The 16716-nt window shown below is 36.8% G+C and overlaps 1 protein-coding gene across 1 annotated transcript in view; it reads left to right on the forward strand.

Moving 5' to 3' along the window:
• Positions 1-16716, forward strand: part of ccdc9b (coiled-coil domain containing 9B) — a 35648-nt gene that overhangs the window by 8977 nt on the left and 9955 nt on the right. The window contains exons 2-7 of the mRNA XM_084096438.1: positions 1232-1342; positions 3194-3298; positions 3835-3975; positions 5617-5751; positions 11848-11904; positions 13209-13375. Of these exons, the coding sequence (XP_083952564.1) occupies positions 1232-1342; positions 3194-3298; positions 3835-3975; positions 5617-5751; positions 11848-11904; positions 13209-13375 (716 nt within the window). The remainder of the gene's footprint in view (positions 1-1231; positions 1343-3193; positions 3299-3834; positions 3976-5616; positions 5752-11847; positions 11905-13208; positions 13376-16716) is intronic.

Consider the following 16716-nt stretch of genomic DNA (forward strand, 5'->3'; position numbering starts at 1 on the left):
ATATAAAGTCAGAATTGCGTGAAATAAAGTCGCAATTGCGTGTTAAGTCAGAATTGTGAGATATAAAGTCAGAATTGCGTGAAATAAAGTCGCAATTGCGTCTTATAAAGTCAGAATTCTGACTTTTTTTCTCGCAATTGTGACTTTATATCACGCAATTCTGACTTTATATCTCGCAATTCTGACTTTTTTTCTCGCAATTCTGACTTTATAACACATAATTCCGAGTTTATATCTCGCAATTCTGACATCTTTTCTCACAATTGTGAGATATAAAGTCCAATTCTAAGGGAAAAAAAGACAGACTTGGTTTTTTTTTTTACCTCAGAATAGTTTATATCTCACAATTCTGACTCTGAACACGCAATCGTGACTTTATATCATGCAATTCTGACTTTATATCTCCCAATTGCGTATTAGAGTTATTAAGTCAGAATTGTGAGATGTAAACTCGCAATTGTGAGAAAAAAAGTCAGAATTGTGAGATTAAAGTCGCAATTACCTTTTTTATTTTTCACTCTGTGGCGGAAACAAGCTTCCATACATTTGCAATTTTTATCTGAAGAATCGCTATTAAATTTTCCCCCCAAATCATGCAACCCTACCAAAATGTTTGAGGAACATTAACCGAGAGATTCTGGCAAATGCTGTAAAACGAAATATCCTTGCCAACAGTTTTCTGCTCAACATCTGAGGGTCATGGCTGAGTTTTGAGCTACAGCGTCTGAAACCGTGGTCACATGTGACTGTCAGACGTCTTGAAACAGCTGATGGCATGAGGAGTTTTACTGCGCTGAGCTCATGTTGCCGGTCGTAGCAGCTGATGCTAATAATGGCGTGTCCATGTGCAGTTAGACCCACAAATGTACACGTGTTAAAGAATCATGTAGACAGTAATTGACTGATTATAACTAATCATATGCCATTGTGTTTATGTTTCAGTCCTGGACCGTTTCTCCTGGGTCTCTGGCATTAGACATTTATGTAATATAAACGCAGCCGTATTCCATTAGATTTGCTTTATGTAATTCTGTTATTTTTCCTCCAGGCTGTTTAAATGTCTGGACAAGAAAAATGTGCAAAACTATTATTTTGCTGTTTGTGTATATAATTTCATGTGAGATGCAGTAAACAACAGAAATCCTGCTGGCAGACATAATCTTTATGTCTCACAGATTGTTTGGATTATTGTGTTTGTGTATGTAATGTTCATAAACCGTTCTGTGCTCAGAGCTCGACAGAGATGATGATGATGATGAAGAAGGAACTCAAGGATGCAGAGCTGGATAAAAAGATCGAGGCCTTGCGGAAGAAAAATGAAGCACTTATGAAACGGTACCAGGTGAGAACCTGATTAAAACACGCCAAAAAACACATTTAGATCTAATTGAAATCTGTAAACAAATCATTTGAAGTCTTTAGTATGAAATCATAAATCTATGGAAAATAGAAAAAGAAAATGTCTGATGAAGGTCACGTGACCCAAAATGTTGTTCGAAAGCTATAGCAGTGTGTGGGATTCATCTATTATGCTTTTAATTTATTATTCTATTATTTGATATTATTACAAAAACCTAAAATGTGACCCTGGATCTAGGCATGTGCCGGTATCACATTTTCATGCTGCGATTAATTGAGTGAGCTTTTATCACGGTATACGGTATTATCACAATATTTTAATCGCATGAGAAACAGATGGATTGGGGGGGATGTAAAAAATAAATAAAACTTGCATCACAAGGTGTAATTGTGATTGTCAAAACATTTGGTAACTAAACTGAATTTTATTAAGTTTAGTGACAACATGTTACAATGATTACATGGTACAATGACTGGTGGGCTACTGTTTGCATTGCTTAACACAAATTTAACGATTTCAATTCAATACTTGGGATTTGATTTAAATCTTGATTCAATATTGACTCATTTTGGATAAATATTAGGAAGGCTACAGTAGATAGCCCACATGTTATTTTTTTTCTCATGAAAAAAAAATATATCTCACATAATGCTATGTAACCATATAGAGCCCTATCAGCTGGTATTATTAAAGGTTACAAATAACTAATTAAATCAAATATAATGTGGTTTTCATTATAATAACAATTATGTAATGACACAAGTAAAAAATATAATAAATAGGTAAAAAAGTGCAGTGCACATATTCAGCAAAATACTCCTCTTTATCTATTTGTTTTAGTCATCTAACATGCTGCTGGTCATTAAATGGTTTAAATGTAACGTTCTGTGACACAATTGTTCTCCTGTTTCATATCAAAAGTAACCTGCTCTGTCTTGTTTGACGGTCTTCGTATCCTCTTTGCTCCGCGATTTTTCTCTGCGTGAGAAAACGGATGTGTGGCGTGAGCGTGTGAAGAGTCTCGCGCTGAATACGTCGAGTTGGCAGCTCTGCTTTTAGAAGCGTGATGGATCCGGATAGATCGGCGGCGGCCATAGACTGTAGGCGGCGGCGTTTCTCCTTCCACCATGCTGCTTCTCTATGTGAGGATTGTTTACATTAGAATAAAAGTGCGCACCGGCCGCATGCTTATACACGTGGCGATTGTTTACATCAGAGTGCGCACGTGTTTCGCGCAGCATATACGCAGTGTTTGTTTAAGCGGTTGATGGAAAATAAGCTATAATGCGCGTTCTAAAAATCTAAATTGGGATCTATTATTTTTCACGGTATTTTGAAGTGCCTGCGATAACAATATCGTGCATATTCATTACCGCGATTTATCGCATTACCGAATACCGGCACATGTCTACCTGGATCACAAAACATGTCGCACGGGTTTATCTGTGGCAATAGCCAACAATACATTGTATGGGTCAAAATTATCGATTTTGCTTTTATGCCAAAAATCATTAGGATATTAAGTAAAGATCATGTTCCATGAAGATATTTTGTAAATTTCCTACCGTAAATATATAAAAAATGTATTTTTGTGAGTGAATGCAGCACAATCGTGAACATAAATGAACAACTTTAAAGGAGATTTTCTCAATGCTTAGATTTTTTTGCACCCTCAGATTCCAGATTTCCAATAGTTGTGTCTCGGCCAAATATTGTCCTATCCTAACAAACCATACATCAATGGAAAGATTATTTATTCAGCTTTCATGTGATGTATAAATCTGTATAAAACATGATCCCTTTATGATATGATTTCCTTATGATGTTTTGCAGGAAGTGGAGGAGGATAAAAAGCGGGCGGAACAGGAAGTGATGTCACCCCACGGCAGGAAGGGAAAGCTTGATGATCTGTCCATCACCATCAACAAATCCTGCAATGTGAGCTGCTTTATTCCTTCACAGGTTAAACTGATAATCGTGAATACTTTGCTTAAAAATGATGGACAACTTAAAATGGCATGTGAAGAACTTTAACCAGCTATGATCGCTTCATCACAAGAAACAAAATAAATAAATAAATGTATTGATTACAATTGACCCTTCGCAGGGAGTTTGATTGACAGGCAGAACGACCAATCATAATCCGCCATCCGCCGAATCCGCCATTTTTGTCCGACAAAGCAGTCAGGAGAGTTAGTAGATTAACGTTGGAGGATTTGAACTTGTGAAACGGAGTACTGACGTCTTTCCGCGGTTAAAACAACATTCCTTCTGATGTTCATTCATGTTTATTTGATGTTATAAATTAACTAGAAGGAAGAGATGATCGGTTCACGAGCGGCTTTAACTGAGCGATCTGTCACGACACATTAAAGAGCCACAGAATGCTATTTATTGGTAAAATTTCTTTAAAAAATTACCAAATTTGAAAGTTGAGACTTTGTTTCATATCAAAAGTACCCTGGTGTGTCCAGGATCAGCGTGTGGTGACCAAGAGGCCGGGAGGGCTGAGAGAAGGAGAGCCGGAGAAGGACTGTGATCCTGGATCCAGTGTCTTCAGCATCGGGAGAGGAAAGAGACGGCAGCTGCTCGTCACAACGCCAGGAAACATCAAGGTGAGACCCAATCAACTTATTAGAGAGAGAGAATTGATTTTCCATTTTTATTTTATTTTATTTTATTTCAATTTTAAGTAATTTTATCATGTTGTCGTTATTTTTTTCTATTTAGCTTTAATTTATTTTTTATTAGTTTTAGCTTTAGTAATTTTAATACATCAAATTAAACTTATTTTATTTATTTCAGTTAGTTGCCAAGGCTGCATTTATAATTCATTGTTTTGTTTTTTTCTAATATTAATATTTTATTTCCCACTTCACACTATGTGGTTTCTAGGTGCTTTAAAACCCATTTAAGTTTAATAATGTGACGTTTTTAATAGAGAAACAATATATGCAGTGAGAACTTGTAATGAGAAGTCAAAATAAAAGCTTGATGGTTTAATGGTCGCTTCTTTTTATAATTACATTATTATTATTTTAAACAGCAATTTTATTTCTTATTTTGTTTAATAATTTAACTTAGTAAAATAATAAGTTTAATGCTTCTTTTTATAAGATTTGTGCAAATTATGCAACCCTATAAACAAGCACAGCAAACCTGGAGCTTTAAAGCGTAACTCTCGCCAAAATGCAATCTAGGCTCTTTTTGTGAATCTACCCGAGGCAAACTTTAGTTTAAAAGCATAATTAGGATGGAAACGCCACTTTTAAGTTTGACCGTATTTTCGTTTTCAGTCAAATTGCCTTTTGAATGGGAGTGCTTGGGGCACGACTATGATAGCATCAAAAATCGCTATTTTTAAAACACTAAGAAGGCTCGACACAACATGAAACTTTGCTGGAAGTGTCACCAGGGGCTCTACACATGAACTCCAGCATTGAGAACATTGTTTGTGTACACAGAGTTTACTAAAAAGAAAGATTTTGAACAACTCACTGTCTCTGTGTCCGCCGGCATTCTGACAGACAAAAATAGTCGATCTCCGAATATGAATGAACTGACTCTGAATTTTAGTATTGTTTCTTATATGAGGATCCTTTTTCAAATACAAGGTCAATATTGATTTTCACTAATGACAAAATAACAAATTATCCGTGAATTTATATTGAACTAAGCTTTAGGAGCTTTCCATCTTTACTCTCCTCATGTTACGTTGCATTCGGAGATCGACTATTTTTGACTGACAAAATGCCGGCGGACGGAAACACTTTGAGTTGGTCAAAATCTTTCTTTTTAGTAAACTCTGTGTGCACAAACACTGTTCTCAATGCTGGAGTTCATGTGTAGAGCCCCTGGTGACACTTCCAGCAAAGTTTCATGTTGTGTCGAGCCTTCTTAGTGTTTTAAAAATAGCGATTTTTGATGCTATCATAAAAGTGCCCCATTCACAAGGCATTTAACCTAAAACGAAAATACGGTCAATCTTAAAAGTGGCGTTTCCATCCTAATTATGCTTTTAAATGAAAGTTTGCCTCGGGTAGATTCACAAAAACACCCTAGGTTGCATTTTGGCGAGAATTACCCTTTAAAAAACAAAACATTTTTATCAGAAAAATCACAATTCGATTTGTTTTTCCCCAAATCGTGGAGCTCTACTCATCAGTAACTCTCGTCAGACACTTGTGATAACAGGCATTAGACAGAGAGAATGAATTTAAAGGATGTTAGAGAGTGTTTACGTCATGTTGTTTCAGGGTAAGAGGGTGTTCGGGGAAAGAAAGGACCGGAACCGGCCCGTGAGTCCAGTGAGGTTGAAGTGTTGTGTTGAAGACGTGCTGGAGTCCGACGCTCGAGAGAAACGTCCTCCGTCCGCAAGGAGAGTCCCGGAGGTGAGCAGATGTTCTCTTGAGTTGTGTGTCTGGGACGCCCTCTTCATTTGGTTCTCAAGCCTTGATGCTGTAAATAGATTCAGACATGACAGGAGCCGAGCGTGTGAATGTTCATTGGGCCGAAGTTTGTGCGTCTGTTCAGCTGTTCTGGTGGATTCCAGACGCCTGACGTCACTGGATCACCAGCCACACCAAACACTGATTCACACTGTTTCTCTTTCTGTCTCATCATTTGTTTTGTTTGGGTATTTTCTCTCTGCCCGTTTCACCGTCTGCTGTTCAAAAGCTTGGGGTTTTTAAAAGAAGTCTCTTCTGCTCACCAAGGCTGCATTTATTTGATCAAAATACAGTAAAAACTGTAAAAATGTAATATATTTTTGCTGTTTTCTATGTGAATATGTTGAAATGTGATTTATTCCTGTGATCAAAGCATCATTACTCTAGTCTTCAGTGTCACATGATCCTTCAGAAATCATTCTAAAATGCTGATTTGATGCTCAAGAAACATTTCTGATTATTATCAGTGGTAAAAACGTTTTTTTGCGGCTTCATATTTTTGTGTAAACGGTGATGCATTTCTTTTAATTTATTTGAAGTTATTCAAATTCATACGGCATTATAAGAAACTCAAACCCAGAAGTGATGGTTTAGTGTTACCAGGGTTCCCACGTGTCCTTGAAATCCGTGAAAGTTTGTGAATCTGAAAAAAAAAATATTCAAGGCACTTTGAAAATAGTCCTTGAATGTATTTTGTGCAAGAAGTTTTCTGGAAAAAAATTCATATTATTCCCTCCGGTCCATTAATTTATTGTTATTTCGCCAAAACTTGTTTTGTGGCCTATGCATACTAGCTTGCGTACTAGCTTGTTTCCCGCTTGAGGTACTTTGACGTGTTGTACGTTGACATGACGTTCACGCGCGATGGAACCTCAACACTTTGGACACAACAAATGTGAATTTGAGGATATTGAACCTGGAAAGTCCTTGTAAGGTCCTTGAATTTGAAGTTAACCAAGGTGTGGGAACCCTGTGTCACGTTTGTGTGATTTGTCTGTCAGATTGTCACTGACGTGTGGGAATGTGCGGGTGTGGACCGATGTGGCGTTCAGGCCTGTTTTCCACCCAGCGGGGCTGGACTGTCTGGACGGCAGCTGCTTCTGTCCTCCGGCGTCTGAAAGGCCTGTATAATGCAGCCCATTGTGTGACAGACGCGACAGGCGAGCCGAAGCCCTTTATCATCAGAGCTTTTGTCTGATCGGCGCTCACAGACTCTTACACTGACAGAATGAGAGTGAGATTCTGAGCGTCGGCGGCGTCTCAAGATATATGACTTCACTTAGCGTCAGTGTTTTACATTTAAAAACAGAGAGACGTGTTATTTTGGTATTTTTCACATTCTGTTATATTTATATACTATTATATAGATTCATATTTTTAATTAGCTTTTTAATTTTAGTTTGTTTTAGTCGTTTTGTTATTTTTATTAGTGTTTTCATGTTTCTATGTAGCTTTACGTTTTTATTACAATTTTAGTTTTTTTATAATTTTATAATAATATATTATTATATTATAAACATTTTTTTTAAATATAAATAATTTTAGTCCTTCAACTATTTATTTCAGTTAGTTGCCATGGCAGCATTTCTAATTCTTTTGTTTAAGTTTTTTTTAAATCCCTAATTATTTTTTTTAATTCTCCTACAGTTTTATTTAAATTCACGAAAGGTATTTTTAATAGTTTTATTTAACAATAACAACACTGGCCATAACACACTTATTGCTAGGGCAGTATTTTTTTTAAATATTTCTATTTACCTTTAGTAATTTTACTACTTCAACTTCTTTTATTTCAGTTAGTTGCCAAGGCAGCATTTCTAATTTTCATTTAAGTTTTTTAATCTGATATTTATGTTATTTACCCACAGCTTTATCTCAATTAACGGAAGTGATTTTTAATATTTTTAGTTAATTATAGCCATTTTTTTAATTATTATAATTTTTTTAAATTAACTTGGTTGGTTGCTAGGGCCGTCTGGGTGGTTGCTAGGTTCTTTTAACCACATTTAAATTCTATAATGTAACATTTTCAGAGTGAAGAATTGATTGGATGGTGGAAAGTGTCTCAAAAAGCCGTATTTTGATCCAAAACTTATATTTCATGTGATATTCATCACTGCTGTGTGCAGCAGATGCGCTACTGGCCGACACACAGATCTTAGTAATGTGAGTGGGAGTATTTTGTATGTGATACAATATGATTCTCCCATAATGCATCAGTGCAGTTGAGTGCTCTGCCCTCGCCGATCGCAGCATTCATCAAATATGTTTCCAAAAGAATGACATCATGCCACATACATAAATGTTATCGTGTGATGTCATGCTGTGATCATGATGAAGGACAGAAGGCTCTTATATCTCTCTTTCTCAGCTCATTGTTTGCGATCATAATTATCCATACAGTTTAATCTAAATAACATTTGGCTGCTCTTTCTTCTGAATAGGTTTATTGTGAGTGCAGAGGCAACGTGCCAGTTTGAGAGACTTTTGGTGTGTGTTTTAATCTCGTTCTGTCACAGTAGTGTGTGTTTCTCTTCAGGACAGCATTTCTCTGCTGGTTTTGCTTCGGGAAAAACACTTTACAATAAAGTCATATTTGTGAACATTACATGAACTAACAATGAGCTATATATTTTTGCGCCATTTATTAACCTTATTGTTAAGTTAATAAAAATGTTCATGCTAGTTCACAGAAGCATTAACTAATGTTAGCAAATACATGTATTTATAAATGATGATATTAACATGAAATGATTTGAAGTTCATGTTAACAAATTAAACCTTACAGGGCTCTACAGTGCGAGTAATTCACTCGCATTTGCGCCTAAAAATAGTTATGTGCGAACTTGAAAAATTATTCACGAGCACAGTGCGCGAGTGACGGGCTGTTCTCAATACACTGAACAACAGCGCGATGAAGCGAAACATACCACTGATTTCATATGGAAAGCAAGCAAGAGGACGGGGTCGCGACTGCACGATGTGAACATGACGCTTAACTTTATTCAAAGGAGAGCGACGATTCGCAACCAATGAGCCAATCACTGAAATAGTGTGGGAATGTGCGGGAACTGCTGGATTTTAAGTGAGAGAGTCCTCCCAACAGTGCTAAAAATAAACGTGTGAGAGCGTGTTATTGGCTATATGTCATGTTATAGCCAGATATGATGACGCTACTGCAACACGCATCACGACAGATGAGCGATCTATTCATCAAGCCAATGCGCAAACTGCCGCGAATTAAAGTGAAAGTAAGTCATAGACGCTCAACACACAATCATATTCATTAATAGTAAGGAAACGAAATGATATTAGGCTACCAGTGCTGCTGTCGCACTCTCCTATCGCTGATTTTGAAATGAGCTTATGATCAATAAAATGCAGCTCATATCTGTTGCTTTTGGTGACATGAACTCTGCATAGGCCTACATTAAATCTGCATATTTCGCGGGAATATAAGATCCGATTTATTTATTTATCAGTTTTGCGAAAACACACAATGGAATCGTTTTGCTTTTGATCAGTAAAAACTCATGAAGTGACCAGGTGTAAACAGGCCCCTACTACACCATAAAAGCAGTAAACACTTAGTGAGCTAGATACGCAACACAGTATGAAGCGTATAGTCATCATCTCAAAAGACCAAGTGCAAAAAACAAAACAAGGAACTCCCGCACACCATCAATACTTGCAAATGAGTATCAAAATTGTATTAGCAACGTTTAGGTCTCACAAAAAGACCAAGTGCAGAAACTTAAAGGTATAGTGGAGGATCTTTCCGAAGTTTAGATAAGACCCGCCCTCTCCACTTTTTGAATAAGTTTGATTGATTCACCAGAATGATTGACAATTAGGAGGACCAATCGTATAGGTGATCCACCCGGAAGTAAAAAATCCTCCGCTATACCTTTAAGTTACGACCAAAACAGTCGACACTGAGGACAGGAAGACGACAAAAACTCATTTTTGAGGACAACTTAATGTAGGCTACTGCAAGTACTGCAAAGGAAAAAAGCAAGCAGGCATTTGTTTTGTTTTTAGCACTTTATACTTTATTGAGGTGTTCATTCTTTTATATATTTTGAAGTAGGCTAAAAATAATAATTGCATAATTATTAAATGGGTAGTTCACCCAAAATACAAAATTCTGTCATTTATTACTCTCCATCATGTCGTTCCAACCCCGTAAGACTTTCACTCATCTTCGGAACACAAATGAATAACTTTTTGATGAAATTGAGAGATTTCTTTCCCTCCATTGACAGCCTACACAACAACCACTTTAATGCCTCGATAAAAAGTTCATAAAAATATCATAAAACTAATCCATATGAACTGAGCAGTTTAATCAACTTTTTCACTGTGCTCCTATATTTCCTTGTGTGCTCCTAAATTTTTTCATTTAGGAGCACATGTACTCCTTGGGAAAAAGGTTAGCGTAGAGCCCTGCCTTATTGTAAAGTGTACAGCATTATTAACATGACACGCTGAATATGAAAAATGAGTAGTTTGGTTTATAAATGTTGAATTTTAATGCTTCACCACATAAAACCATGATGTGTTCAGCAAAAACCTCTGTTTATTCTCACGGCAGGTGATTTTGTATTGAATTTTGTCTGTCGCACAGCCTGTCCATGTTAACATGTACTTCATTTGACTAATGTGCTGTAAATACTGTAGAGTTTAATTTGCACGCTTTGATGTCAACATCAAATGACATGGGAAGTGTTTCTCCTACCGTATAAAATATGAGTTATTAAAACAAGTCTATTTATTTTTCTATCCCAACTACACACAACTAAATGGCTTGTTGCGTTTTATCCTTGTTTCTTCTCTGCTCTCTGTGAATTTATCAGTCATTTCCGGGTCACAGCCCAGTAGTTGAGAACCGCTTTATTTTATGCCACACTTTCAGAACTCTACCGTTGTAAGGTTTCTAGAGTTTGTATGATGAGACCCTACTGATTTACAGATGAAGTCCAGTGTGTGTCTCATGGCTTTGTCATTACCAGCCCTGAACTTTAATGCATAGATCTACAGATCTAGAAGCTGTGATGATGATGATGATGATGATGATGATGTCACTAAAGCAAGTGCACTGCTTGTGTTTATCCACATGAGGGCAGCGCATCCCTGCTAGTGTGTGTCATGTGCTTGTTCTAAATGGTGACATAGGCTGCTGACTTCTCTCCGTCTCGTTCACTCGGATGTACGTCATTGTTTACGTTGCATGAGTGCCCACTACTGGCGAAACCCTTGCAATAGGCTGAACTGGAACGAGCTAAGCCCTTGATCACTTAGAATCCACTATTGGGTTGATTTATTATTTATTTATTTTCCCTTACGAAATTGTTTAATGCAGCATTCTATATGTATATAGGTGTGTTTGAGTTGTTTAAATATTTTTTTTTAAATAATTAATATATCATAGAGTTGTTAGTGGTGGGGTAAATTAAACGCAATATGCGTTGACGTCACAATCGTGTTGCATTGTGGTATATGGAGCTGCCTGAAGTGTACATGGTGAACGTGATTTCACCAACATCTTTGTTGATCCTGGAACAACTTTCCAATCAACCAATCAGATTTGAGGGACAAGTTTACAGTTTATGTCAAGTTTAGGCTTAGAACACTTTTTGGGACAGGAATGTTATTCCAGGATCAACAAAATATGTTGATCCAGGAACATGTCTTACTTGGCAAAATCACGGTGACCAAGTGTACATATGAAGTAGACTTGCTCCCTAGGTCAAAATCGAGGGTCTGTCCATATAAACGAAGTGGAACGCACTTCAAAAATGGCGGCAGGGATTCCCCCGAGGTGAAGTGCTTAGGGATGTTCTCAAGTGTGTGTCTAAAAGGGGACTGGAACGCAGCCATGGTCAGATTCAGGCGTCACATCTTACCCCACTCCCCTATTCCTGTTGAGTGTGTGTGTATATGCATATGAATCACTGTTTTTGAAATCTTGATCTGTAACAAACCTTTACACTGAGGTTTCAGTAACGTTGTCTCTCTCTCATCTGTTTGTTTATTTAGGAGGACGCAGGACAAGGAGATCAGTGGAGTCGATGTGTAGGATCTCACGGTGTCCCGGTGAGAGTGTTTCCATCGCTCACACACTCATATTAAATTAAACGCACACAAAATGTTCAAATGCCACTAATCATGTTATTAGGACAGCTAAATAAATTATTCATCAGCTTTTTAAAAGGGAGGGAATAGACCTTATTCACAGCAGCGCCATCTTTGATTTTTAATGGGAATGAAAGCGAGGCTGTGAGGGACAGACATGCATCTCTTCAATGGGCTGTACTGTTATTTAATGTGTTTTTGGATTGTTCTGCTCATGAAACACTGGAAAAATATCTTTCCAAGAAATTTCAGTTGACAAACTCCCAACAATATAAGCTGTGGAAAACTGTACGTAATCTAGGAGCTTTTTACAGCGGATGCCATTGGAAACACGGCAACCCTGTCCCTCACAGCCTCACTTTCACTCCTGTCATGGCGCCGCTCTGAATAAGGTCTATGACGATATCGTTCCATCTTCCTTCCCATGTCTCTTTGTGTTGGTCAATCAGACTTAATAGTAATTAGTCACAAATTCATCTGTCAAATTAGACCGTTTACACGTGCATTTGACAGACAAACTGCAGATTTTACGAGTAAGAAACGGGTTTGATTTCTGCATAATAATAGCTTATTATTAAGTATTTTCATCTATTTGAGTTTCTCAAATAATCATATTATAATGAATATTCATTGTGAAAACAATTGCATTTAATAAAAAGTGTGAACATGGTTAAAATATGTCTTGCTGTGGAGTAAGCAATATTAAAGAGGACCTATTATGCCATTTTTCAAAGTTTTGATGTTGATTTTGGGCTCTACTAGAACAGGTTTTCAGTTAAAAAACACATTTTCCTCATATTCTCCATTGTTGCAGCTCCTCTCTTCCCAGTCTGTCAGTAACGCTCAGTTTAGTTCCTGTCTCTATGAAGCCCCTCCTTCTGAAAAGCACACTGTGCTCTGATTGGTCGGCTGGATCAGTGTGTTGTGATTGGTCGAGCGCTTCGAGCGTGTTTGGGAAATGTCCCGCCCCTTACCATAACCGCCAGTTTAACACACTACTAACTCACTCAACCAGGCCCCGCCCCTTTATTCTGCGTATTAATTATTTAAATGAGGAATATTGTGACGTGTTCGTTCCCGGAAGAAACACGAGACTACAATGGAGGCGTTTCAGGAGTTCAGAAACACTGACACTGATATAGAAAAGAACATTACACACTAAAGAAAGATGAACAAGGAAAAAAACCCTTTAAATTTAAAATGTAAGAGATAGAAACAAATTGGATATATTTTGTTCTGTATTTGACACTCAAATGATCTCCTAGATCTCTGAGGCCATCGCTGACCTGAGCATCACATCTAAGGAAGAACATCTTGAGTACCTGCGATGGAAGAAGGAGCGCGAGGAGATCGACCGAGAGCGCGTGGCCCGGCACAAAAACGCCAAAGGCCAGTGGAGGAGAGCCTGGGACATGGATAAAGCCGATCTGATGTAAGCCAGACGCAAGCGCCTCAATTCTGTTCTGACGTGAGAGAAACTAACCTGTGTTGCTTTAGTTTGCACCTTGATTCAGTTTGAATTCTTCTTTGTTCATTTTTTTTGTTTGTTTTGCATGTTTAACTGCCTCTTACATAAATTCCAGCTTGTTGAATCGTCTCTGTGTCTGCTGTCTTACTGACACCTTCAGATCCATGAGTTCAGATGCTTCACTCATATCTTTGATTTGTCCTAACTTTAATGCTTCATAGAATCATTAGAAAACCTTTTGAAATGGCTTTCATTTTTGGCTGATGTTGTTGGTTAATGTTAGGGCGTTTTCACACCTGAAAGTCCGCACCGAGGTCTGAACCAAAGTTCATGTTTTGATACATTGTATACATTCGGTTAGTTTTGGTTTGGTTTCACATTGCAATTATGCGAGCGCACTAAAGAACTTTACGTGACACACTTGCGTCCTGTCGTCATCATCTATGTGGGCTGCATCTTGACATTGATTGGTTTGTAAACGGACGTGCGTCTGACGTCAGCGTGTTGTCAAGTCGGCGGGTAACTTTGACAAGAATGAATGAACAGACGCATATCGTTGCCACTATACTGTTATTATTATGGCATTACTCCCTGCAGCTCCAGCTATACTCCAGGCTAGCTCACATTCGCCAAATGAACGTCCTCGTTGTGCGAACATTTTATGGGCGCCGGCAGGAAAAGAGGAGAAGAGCAAGCAATCCTGCGGGAACCACCGGAACTTCCTGTAAATGGTCTGAAAGTCCGAACCATACAACCAAATGCGTTCACACTAGAAACGAACCAAACCTTTGTTCAGTTTGATCCGGACCGAGACTACCTCTTTTCGTCTGACCAAATTCCGTCAGTTTGGTGCGGACCGTGGTCTAGGGGAGGTTTCACACCTGTAATTTTGATTCGGACCAAACTGAAAAGTCCGAAAACCCGGACCAAACAAGGTAGGTGTGAAAGGGCCCTTAATGTTAACCAATAGCAGGGATTCAACGATATGAAACTTTTGGCCGATACTGATAACCGATAAATCTTGATATTTGAAAGCCGATATATTGGCCAAAAAATCTAAATCCAAATTTTTTTATACAATTTTTGAGAGCCTGATTACTGATAATGTTCTCATTATAATTTCATGTAGCTTATATGACAGACTTGCGCTGCACATGTTGCACTGAACTGTATTTTCCCGTTTGAAGTGATTCCAATCATATTTCAAACAATTCAAAACCATCATGATGAACAGTGCGCGTCAGAAGTGTCTCAGCTGAAGGAAATTATTTATCGGCTTTAATATTATCAGCCAAATTTTCTTATCGGGCCGATAACGATAACATTGAAAATGAACGTATATCGGCCGATATGATGGCTAATATATCATGCATTCCTAACCAATATTCAAATATCTATTTAGTCATTAGCTGTTTCCATCCACGTGTTTTTTTGCAAATTTTGAGATCTTGCACAACAACAATAAATTGCGCACAAAATCTTAAAATGCACACAGTTTTTTTTGAGGCATATACAGTACCAGTCAAAAGTTTGGAAACATTACTATTTTTAATGTTTTTGAAAGAAGTCTCTTATGCTCATCAAGCCTGCAGTTAAAAAACAAAAAAACAAAAAAAAAACAGTAATATTATGAAATATTATTACAATTTAAAATAATGGTTCTCTTTTTTAATATATTTTAAAATGTAATTTATTTTTGTGATGCAAAGCTGAATTTTCATCAGCAAGTACTCCAGTCTTTGGTGTCTTATGATCCTTCAGAAATCATTCTAATATGATGATTTGATACTCAGTTATTATCAATGATGGAAACAGTTGTGCTGTTTAATATATTTTTTTGGAATACTTTTTTCAGGATTCATTGATGAGTAAAACGTTAACAGCATTTATTCATAAAAACAGCATTTATTCAAAATAAAAACATTTCTAACAATATAAATCGTTACCATCACCTTTTATCAATTTAACGCATCCTTGTTGAATTAAAGTACTAATTTCTTTAAAAAAAAATAGTTATTGTTCCCAAACTTTTGAACGGTAGTGTATATTGTTACAAAAGATTTCTATTCTAAATAAATACAGTTCTTTTTAACTTTTTATTCATCAAATAATCCTGAAAAAAGTATCTCAGGTTATAAAAAAAATATTAAGCAGCACAACTTTTCCAACATTGATCATAAATCAGCATATTAGAATGATTTCTGAAGGATCATAAGACACCAAAGACTGGAGTACTTGCTGATGAAAATTCAGCTTTGCATCACAAAAATAAATTACATTTTAAAGTATATTAAAAAAGAGAACCATTATTTTAAATTGTAATAATATTTCATAATATTACTGTTTTTTTTGTTTTGTTTTTTTTTAACTGCAGGCTTGATGAGCATAAGAGACTTCTTTCAAAAACATTAAAAATAGTAATGTTTCCAAACTTTTGACTGGTACTGTACTTTTTTATTCCATAAGAAGACCATATAAACTATGATGGAAACACATTTGCCGAATAGATTTCGCAACAAAAACTCAGCAGAGGAATCATGTAATTGAATAACTGTTAATGTTTTAGGTCACTGTTGTACCTACAAGAAGTAGCCAATAGATTCTACAGCCTTTCTAAAATCTTGCCTATAGTTATATAGTAATTTGCTTGTTACTGTCTACATTTAAAGCAATAATATCAAATAATGATAGCTGTGAAAAAGACGCATCACTATTGGGAAATGTGGAGGTGCACAATCCACTTCAAACTCACATTCAGATCTAACTTAAATATCTTGTCTCGCTCTGAGAAATGTCACATTATGGAAGGAAAATGGGTTTAATGAATGATCTTTGACCTTTTCGCTGCCCACATCAGTGAGCTGGACTCTTGTTTAATGTCATAGAGGTTATAAAAGGTCCTTGTTTTCGCTCAGATGACTATATTTGACTATAGATGACTAGTTTCTTAGATGCCAAACTGCTCAAGACGTCTTGCCAGATCTTCTGTGTAAGTCTGATCTGCTTCATTTGTTTGATTAAACATGAGCTGATGTAGAAGAACTAGAACTTGAGTGGGTAACTTGAGTTAACGTTAACTCAATTTCATATATCTCTGCCTGTTAAAACTGAAGTTGTTTTCAGGGAAAGTTTATGAATCACATCTCTTGGGCTTTTTAAGGTCAAAAGTCTTGATTCAGTGAGGTCATGAGACATGGATGACTTTAATTCAAGTAATTGAATCAAACGGCACTAGACGATGAACTAAATGTGATGTGGATTATTAGAAGTAAAAAGGTCATGTAGTCTTTGTCTTCTGTTTGTAG

This window comes from Abramis brama (genome assembly GCF_963993115.1).
Source record: "Abramis brama genome assembly, chromosome: 21".
NCBI classification, from domain to species: domain Eukaryota; kingdom Metazoa; phylum Chordata; class Actinopteri; order Cypriniformes; family Leuciscidae; genus Abramis; species Abramis brama.